The sequence below is a fragment of the Dendrobates tinctorius genome, unplaced genomic scaffold (genome assembly GCF_039654945.1).
Source record: "Dendrobates tinctorius isolate UK_male_01 unplaced genomic scaffold, ASM3965494v1 ptg000083l, whole genome shotgun sequence".
NCBI classification, from domain to species: domain Eukaryota; kingdom Metazoa; phylum Chordata; class Amphibia; order Anura; family Dendrobatidae; genus Dendrobates; species Dendrobates tinctorius.
The window spans coordinates 13,768,262-13,777,834 of NW_027361751.1; the positions used below are offsets into that span (position 1 = coordinate 13,768,262).

The window sequence follows — 9,573 nt, forward strand, 5'->3', positions numbered from 1 at the left end:
ATCAAAATTATGTTTACTAAATACCCTTATTATTATTATTACCTTTATGCATTATTTGCAGTTTATATTTTACTTTTTAGTTCAGGATATTTATATATATATATTTTTTTTTGCTTTCTGTTTTCTATAAATATTATTTGTTGTATCATCACTGTGGCTTCAGTTTGAACGCAGACAGTAGTCATAATAAAGTTTATACAACTAATACTCGTACAATACCCAGGCCTGGTGTCATGCTGAAGTGAGGACGCCAAAAGTAACGCATCCAGACTTCAGAAGGTTATCACACAAGATGCAGGAGAATACACATAAGAAGTAAACTGCAGCATCGCTACAGTCTGATAGAAATATATGCAGACTGAAGTGACGCTGCAGGTTAAAACTCATGTGTATTCGCCTGGCCAGGTGTGATAGTTATGATACAAGGACAGGGTATTGTACTTATGGTGTGTATTTTCCCCGTCATCTCCTCAGTTTCTCAACACACACTGAATTAGAGGATGTGGTTAATTACAAGGTATATCTTGAATCACTTTGCCTTGTATCACAAAAAGTTGAATGATGTTGGTAAAAACACACCATAGTCAATTAACTTTTGATGATACCTGGCAAGGTAACAATAGATACACCTTGCACTCAACAAAATCCTCTATTCAGTATGTGTAATATTAGCTGACTCAAGAGACTGGTGTGGAAAATACAAGTCATATAGATTTGTGTTTTTGACTACACATATCTCCAAGAATGACACAAGAAACGTGCCAGTAATGGAGCTATGTGGTGACAAAAACACTAAGTGTACGTCACAGTGTGTGTAGGCGGCGAAAGACACACTAATGAAACAGTTTTTTTAAAGCAGAATTGCTCATTTATTTATTTATTTTTTTTACATTTTTTATTTTGAAGGACGTTTGGGGGAAGAGTGGGATACTTTGGGGGTGTGGAGAGAAGAGGAATGGCTGGAAGTTGAGGAAGGGGTTCTAGGTGAAGGGGTGACTAAAGTAGTGGGGGAAGGGAGATCAGGGATGGAAACGGAGGCAGGTTGAGAAACTTTAGAAGGAGAGGGGGGACTGACAAACAAAGTCTTTTGTTTTTTGGTCTTCTTTGGGGCAGGAGTCACCTGCCTGGACTGACTACCACCGTGTGACCGCCTTACATTGCTTCCCCGCCTGGAGATGGTGGACCATGTCTGTGAAGAGAAAAAGATGGAATGTGGGTCACCCCTCTGCTGCTCGGTGATGGCGGTGCTCCTTGAAGTAGAATTTTCATGGTTAGGACATGGTTAATGTCCTGTTCTCACAGAGTTAACTTTTGCCGGCCTCTCTTTGGATCTGGCAGGGGTATTTATACTCACTCCAGACTAGGATTCCCTGTCAGCTATACTGCTATTCTGGCTGTGTGTCTGACCCCTCTGGTGTGCGTGTATACTGCATTGCTTGTTTGATTCCCGTGTATGACCCGGTCTGTCCCCTCACTCTGTACTCCGTCTCACGTTTTGGTACTATTGTCTTCTCCAGTTCTGACCTCCTGGCTTGGCTATTGTTACTCTGTTACAGTTTGTCCCTATTGTACCGTCCATTGCCCATTCTGGTTTTCTGATCTATTGCTATGTCCTGACTATTCGCTCTGTCTAACCCTTTGGCACTGTCCTGCTATCTCGTGCTTTGACCCGGCTTGATCTGGTTTACGTCCCTGTCTATGCCCCTTGGTAACTTGTCCCGTAGTTACCTTTTTAGGAGTTTCCCTGCAGCTCCTAGCTCTGTGGAGCTTAGGTCACGCCCCCAGCAGTTTCGTGCTTCAGGTCCTGATAGTCTGAAGTACGCATCATCACCGCTGCTGCCCCATTCCACAGGTATCTTTGAGCACTGTTTTTGTACTCAGGACACGCGCACTGGCTCAGTGAGCTAGTGCAGTGCGGTGTTCCTGACAAGAATATGTGGTGTCGGTGCTCATAGAAGGAGAAGTGTTCTCGGTGCTTCTTGTTGGAGAAGTGGTGGTGGTGCCCCTAGTAGGAGAAGTTGTGGCTGTGCTCCTAGTAGGCGAAGTGGTGGCGGTGCTCCTATGATGAGGAGTGGTGGCGGCGCTCCTATGAGGTGAAGTGGTGGCGGTGCTCCTATGAGGAGGAGTGGTGGCGGTGCTCCTATGAGATGAAGTGGTGGCGGTACTCCGATAGTGAGGAGTGGTGGCGGTGCTCCCATGCTGATGCTGAGTGGTGGTGCTCCTAGACGGAGATTTTGTGTCGGTGCTCAGACCAGGAGAATAGGTGGTGGTGGCCCAAGCTGGTTGTGCGGTGGCGGTGCGCCAAGATGTTGGAACGGTGGCGGTAGTGGTGCTCCAGACAGGAGCAGCGCTTGCCATGGTGGTGGCGGGGGTGGAGTGTCCAGCAGCACTCGGCATTGGTGTGGTGTAGTGGTGTCCGGGTTGGCTAGGAATGCAGGTGGCCATGCTGTGGTATGCAGCAGAAGTCGGTACTGTGGTGAAGCGAGTCAGTGGTGGCACAGGTAGAAATGACACCACTGAGTGCTGCACGTACTGATTCTGCTGCATAGCCTGTAAGAAAGCAGTGTTGCAGGCCTGTAACACATTCAGCTGTTGCTCAGGACTAAGGTGTTCCGCCATGCCCTGTTCAATTTTACTAAAGAAATGGTGCGCTGGTCTGTTGAGGTCAGCCTCCAGCCGGTCAAGGCGCTGGTCGACAGAGTGGAAGCGGTGTTCCATGTGGGTAAAACCGCCTTCCATGAGTGAAAAACCGCTTTCCGCTCTGTCGGGCAGCGACTTGAGGCTGGCTTGAAAGGCCTCGCTCAAGTGCATGAACTCAGGTAAGACAGGCCTGTCCAAGGCCATCTGCCGCTGGCGGGTAGTGCCCACATAAGCAGTGGCAGGGACCTGGGACAGGGGAACACCTGATGGACCAGCTTCCTGGTCACCAGCTGTCCGTGTTGCTGACCTGCAAGATGCTTCCTGGCTGTCGGATGGCTGGGACGGGTTCGAGGTCAATCAATGAAGGACCGCTCCAGGGACAGGTTGCAGGGTGCTGCTCCAGGTGCTGTGGAAAGAAAAGTAAAACATTACTATCATGCATTTACTAGAAGCATCAGCTGTGGAATAGAAAAGCACAGGTTATTAAAAAAATATAATAAAAAAAATAAAATACTTACGCTCTAGTGGCAAGGACCGGTCTCAGGAAAGCCAACTCGCGATGATAGCGGTACTTTGTTCTGGTCCTTGGCGCTGAACCACTGCGAACCTGTCCCTCAGCACGAACATGAGTGTTGAAGCGGTCCTTCTTTGAGCGCCAAAGTGTGCGGACTTTGTTCACTGTAGAAAAAAAAAAAAAAAAAACGTTATACAATGCTCTGATGGCAACATCTGTATCATCTCACACACCTGAGTGAACGTGGCAAACATTCAATGCGGCATCACAAAAGAATTCAATACACAATGCAGTCACTGTTGATCCTAAGGTCACAGGTGTGTTTACTGCAAGAATATATCTTGCAACAAACACACCAGTACCTTCAGGAGCAAGAATGACACTTGAATCAATACAGCAGTCCAATACACAAAGCAGTCACTGTTGATTCAGAGAGCACTGGTGTGTTTGATGCAAGAATATATCTTGCAACCAATACACCAGTACCTTCAGGAGCAAGAATGACACCAGAATCAATACAGCAGTCCAATACACAAAGCAGTCACTGTTGATCCAGAGAGCACTGGTGTGTTTGAAGTAAGAATATATCTTGCAACCAACACACCAGTACCTTCAGGGTGCCTTCTTTTTCTTTTTTTGTTTTTACAATTAGGCATATGACCTAATTGTAAGCTATATATCTTTTTAATCGCTGCACTACTGTGGCGTCCTAATTATGCTTGGTCTGGCCCACAGGGCGGTCACAACGGAGATGCTTAATTTACCCGGAGATGAGATATCGCGGTATTTTGCAATCACTCTCCAGCTGGAGATCTCACTGTGTGAACTTGCCGCGATTGTAGCGGCGTTCACCTCCGAAGGGTGACACTTTGTGGTATCAGCGATTGTCCTCCATTTGGAGTCCTCACCATGTGAGCTTGGTGTGACCACTGCTGAGTGACCTTACTAAGCGGGTTTACCGCGACTGTAGCGGCGCTTACTTCATAGAGATGATATATCGCAGTATCTGCGATCACCTTCACCCTGGAAATCTTACTGTGTGAATTTACTGCGATGCAAGCGGCATCTATGCCCCAGGGGATTAATCTGACACAAATACCCCATTGTAAGGGACATCATATCTCTATATCAGGATTAATTTATAACTTTGGCCTTATACAATGGTGCCCTATTCTGAGAAATATATCGAGGCATGATAATTTATGTTTTGAATTGAAAAGTGATTGCTGTGTTGGTCAATTTTTGAGCTTGGGCAGATTCTTAGTAAATAAAAGAGAACATAGGGGCGGGTTCACTGACCTCTCATTATTATACCAATGAATGGGCTTCTTGCATATACTTTCCCTACTGGCCATTGATCTGACTACCTCAGGTGAGGCTAAACGCCGGGGGTGGGACTTGTGTGTAGGATGGTCTATTTAAGGAAACCACACCATCTATCCATGGGACTGACTTTTTGGCAGTGATATGGACAGTCTCTCTGCTAGCTGAGGCACCAAGCCATTGCGGGGCCTTCTCTTTTTCTTTATGGACATCTATTTAAACCCCCTTGTATAACTCCCCTGATGAATCCCCGTTATTGGGGAGGAAACGCGTAGGGAGCAAATACCCCTTCTGATGACTGGGGGTGACACTATAGGGTCCATTTGGGGCCTGTCCTTGTAAGGGCAGGAGTAATACCTGGGCACGACAGGGAGGATAGGGAAAACTGCACACCTGTAACCCTTTAACCTCCTTTTCCACACGCTGTCTTGCGCTGCTATATGGACCCGAATATCCGGCAGGGGACCTCTGAAAAATACGCCGGGGCATCTATGTCCATGAGTAATGGTGAGACCGAACCATTTTTTAAATGAGCACTGATACGCACGAGCACTATTATGTCTGTTTATGTGATGTCTCAGGTTTTAATGAATTATTAAAGGTTATGTTTTATTTTGAATGGGAATCCTCCAAGCTACTGACATACATGTCGAGCGCTCCAGCACTACCCGAAGCTGGGTCACTTGCAGCCCAGGCTCTTGGGAATCGGGACCCAGGAAGCAGGTGGAGGCAGTCCCCCCGCCTCCCAAGGAAGGAGAAGAAGTGGAAAACTGAGGATTACTGTATTACTCGCCTTATAGTTTCTTCCTGGCTTTGTGCACTTTGTCCAAAGACCTTATGAGTGTGGAAATACAGCAACTACACTTTAAAAATATATGAATAAGGCCAACCAGTTGTTGCATTTCAAAGATCCAAAACTGGGAAAGCAGGGAAGGAGAGACAGCTCACCACATTGTTGCAGCATCGATTCTGCTGAGAAACATGCACGAATAAGCCCAGGATCCGGCTGTGTATAAAAAAAAATGAAGAAATCCAGCATGGTAGCAGGTTTACAAAGTAAAAGCCATGTTTTATTGTAGAAAATATAAATGTAAAAAACAGTGACAGCCGCTCCAACCAGTGTGAATTTAAACCGATGTGTTTCAGCTCAGAAGACCCTTAATCACGGTTATGGAGTCTATAGGTGACTGGATGACCCTCCTTATAATTTTTTCCTGGCTTTGCATTTTCTGCAAAGCCTTTATGAGTGTAGGAGAACAGCAACTACACGTCAAAAATATTTGAATGAGGCCTGCTTTTCAGAGGTCTATGGATAACCCTGTTTATAATTTTTTCCTGCCTTTGCACTTTCTGCAAAGCCTTTTTGAGTATACAATTACGTCAACTAAACTTTCAAAATATTTACGTTTATATTTTTTATGGATTTAATTAGTCATCCATACAGTTTTATGTGTTTTATGATACATTACAGTAGTGTATAACACTACAAAAAAAGAATTGAAAATTTTGTCCGGTTTGAATTAGTCATCCATACAATATTAGTTGCTTTCTGTTATATTTTGGTGGTATATAACACTGCAAAAAAGCATTGAAAAATTTGTCTGTATTCAATTACTCATCCATATACTATTACATACTCTGTGGTATAGAACACTCCAAACAAGCCTTGAAAAATTTGTCTGGATTCAATTAATCATCCATACACTATTATGTGCTTTCTATGATATTACGGTGGTACATAAGACTCTGAAAAAACATTGAAAAATTTGTCAGTATTCAATTATTCATCCACAGAGTATTAGGTATTTTCTGTTACATTTTAGTAGTATATAACACTCCAGTAAAGCAGTGAAATTTTTTTCTGTATTCAATTAGTCATCCATAAACTATTAGGTGCTTTCTTTTACATTCCGGTAGTATATGACATCAAAAAGTGTTGAAAAATGTATCTGGATTCAATTAGTCATCCATACAGTATTACGTACTTTGTTTTAAATTTTGGTGGTATATAAGACTCCAAAAAACCCTTCAAGAAATGTTTATGGATTCAATCTATACAGTTTAACCTGGTTCTTGTTACATTATGGTGGTATATAAACTCCAAAAACTCTTCCAAAAATGTTTATGGATTCAGTTATTCATCCACAGAGTTTAATACCCTTCTTGTTATACTTCAATGGTATATAAAACTAAAAAAAACTTCAAAAATGTAATATGGATTCAATTATTCATCCATAAAGTTTAACATTCTTTGTGTAAAATTATGGTGGGTTCAAATTTTTAAAAACCACTTGGCCTGGTACAGTTCACAAAATATTTTTGTTAAAAAATTTGACTATTGTCATGTATACTGTAGAAATTGGTTTGTGTGCAATTTTGTTGGTTTAAGTATTGGAGAAGTGGAGGGCACCGCTAATAAATTTCAAAACAAGAGGGCTCACTAAGGGCCTGTAAAAAACATGACATAGAAGAGCAAGAAAAAAGACCATGCCCATATACAAAGGAGCACTTCAATTGTATATATAAAGAATAATTACAGTTTATTAGACAATATTACAAAAAGCAAAAAAGCACACAATGCATATTAAAAACATTTAAAATACAAAAAGGACCTACAATGAGTCAAGCCTTATTATAGAAGCAATGACTTACCACACCTACTAATCTCCCAAAGAACCAGATAAGTACATAAAGCCACTGTCAAAGGTATTGCACATCATAAATATAATACATATGTAGCAGCATCAGATAATACTTCAGTGGCTATAAAGTGCATATGAGAAATACCATGTGGGCCCAGAGATCCACAGAAAAAAAAAAGGCGTATGAGAAGACAACAATTTAACCTGTTGAATGCAGGTCTCTCAGCAATGGCCAAAGGTAAAAATACCAATAGCGCACAGATTTTTTCACCGTGGTTGAGGAATCCGAATCCTTGTTGTCTGCACTACTGTCTTAGCTAGTTGTTCGCATCAAGGATCCTATTCCATCTCCTGGTGCCATGACCATCTACTGGAAGGACAGAAGAAAAAACTAACTGTGCATCCAGTTCCTTTACTTTCTTCCCCAACTCTTCAAAGTCCTTGCAGATTGTCGGTAGGCCCTTCCTTGCCGTGTCATTGGTGCCAACATGTATCAGAAGAAATATGTGGATGTCTTTGGAACTGATCTGTCCTTGATCTTTGAGAGGCAGCATACTTCTCTTGCGGTTATGTCTGGTCTGCAGATGGCTGCTTCTGTGCCTCTCAGTATTGAGTCTCCCACCACTACCACTCTTCTTTGCTCCTTGCCTGTACTTTTTGTTGTCACTTCTGGGTATTGCCGTGTGCCCTTTTCTTCTTTGCTTGCTGGTAGTGCCTCATCCTTAGGTGTGCCATCTTCGTCCTCCACAAAGCCTTGGCATTGGTTTCTCAGTTGTGTGGTTGGTGATGTCTCCATGGTCTTACTGCTACTACTACTCCCCTCTTTCCTGGGTGGGAGAAGAGTACAGTCTGAGGGCGGATTCAGGAGCTAAGGTGCTTGGCCCTGGCGTCTTCACCATCAGAAGTAATCTGAGGAACAGGGCAGGCTAGAACACGCTTAGCATTTGGGACAGGGAAGGAGCCCCTGGTCCCGGGATACCCGACAACCTTGTTAAGACACATCTACAATACATGAATACATTGCTAAAACCTCTATCAATATAGAAATATAGAATTATAACCACCATCAGTACAGAAGTTCATTATCAGAGCCATTATCAGTACATTAAGGCTGGGTTCACACATAGCGGAACTCTTGCGGAAATTACCGCGAGAATTCCGGAATTCCATTCCGCGGGAAAATCGCATTTTAAATTCCCGCGGAAAAACTAGCATTTTGCAAGCGCTATTAGCTTGCAGAATTGCTAGCGTTTTCCAAGCGATCTGGAGCATCGCTTGGAGAACTGATTGACAGGTTGGTCACACTCGTCAAACATAGTGTTTGACAAGTGTGACCAACTTTTTACTATTGAGGTCGCCTATGTGGTATCAATAGTAAAAGATAGAATGTAAAAAATAATAATAAAAAAAATATTGTTATTCTCACCTTCCGACGTCCCGCGCATCCTTCCCGCCTCTCTCCACGTTCCCGGTCCCAGTAATCCTTTGCGACAATTACTGCGATGATGTCTGTTCTCGCGGGATCGCGACATCTCATGGTCATTTGCGATGACGTCGCGCGAATGACCGCAAGACTTCGCGATCCCGCGAGAACGGACGTCATCGCTCGCAAAGGCTTACTGGGATCGGGAGCGTGGAGAGAGGCGGGAAGGCTGCGCGGGACGTCGGAAGGTGAGAATAACAATATTTTTTATTTTAAATTCTATTTTTTACAGGGATATGGTACCCAAAGCCTGGAGGACAGTCTCCTCTCCTCCGGACCGTGGGTACCATTCGCAAATGTTCTGCTTACTTTTCACATGGTGTGCACAGCCACATGTGGAAAGTAAGCAGAACAATGCATTCCTATTGGTGCAGGATCGCCGCGATTCCGCAAAATTAATGAGCATGCTGTGTTTTTTACCGCAAAGCAATTCCGCCGCGGTAAAAACCGCAGCATTAGCACAGCATTGCGGAATCTCATAGGAATGCATGGGATGCTTATTTTTCGCGGCAAAATCGTGCGGTTAAAACCGACGCGGAAACGCGAAAAAAACGCCACGTGTGAAATCAGCCTAATACATCACCAAAACCATCAATACAGGAATACAGTGCTAGAACTGCCAACAGAACATAAATACATAACCAAAGCCACCATCAGTTCTGAAATACAGCATCGCAATCATCATCAGTACAGGAATACATTTCCAGAACCACCATCAGTACATTAATACATCACCGGAACCGCCAGCAGTCCATAAATACAGCACGCAAACCATCAACAGTACAGAAAAACAGCATAACCACTATTAGTACATGTAAAAAAAAACTGACTGGCACTTCCAAATCAGAAAACTGATGTGAAAAGGTGCAAACTAGGATTAGCCATCTCTATATATAACAAATAAAGTTGCACTCTGTAGTGCTAAAGCATGTAAATATGAAATTTATGAAATATGAATAGCATTACTGCTC

The 9,573-nt window shown here is 43.4% G+C and overlaps 1 protein-coding gene across 1 annotated transcript; it reads right to left on the bottom strand.

The window, feature by feature from the left end:
- Positions 1-915: 915 nt before the first annotated feature.
- On the bottom strand, positions 916-3,311 carry LOC141097227 (uncharacterized). The gene is made up of 2 exons (XM_073584340.1): positions 3,159-3,311; positions 916-3,046 (listed from the first exon to the last, which is right to left on the bottom strand). The coding sequence occupies exon 2, from the start codon at positions 2,842-2,844 to the stop codon at positions 1,897-1,899; it is 948 nt and encodes a 315-aa protein (XP_073440441.1). The 5' UTR covers positions 2,845-3,046; positions 3,159-3,311; the 3' UTR covers positions 916-1,896.
- Between the last annotated feature and the right edge of the window lie 6,262 nt (positions 3,312-9,573).

Excerpts from the sequence above, each read along its gene's own strand:
- LOC141097227 (XM_073584340.1), bottom strand. The coding sequence starts at position 2,844 with ATGGCCTTGGACAGGCCTGTCTTACCTGAGTTCATGCACTTGAGCGAG.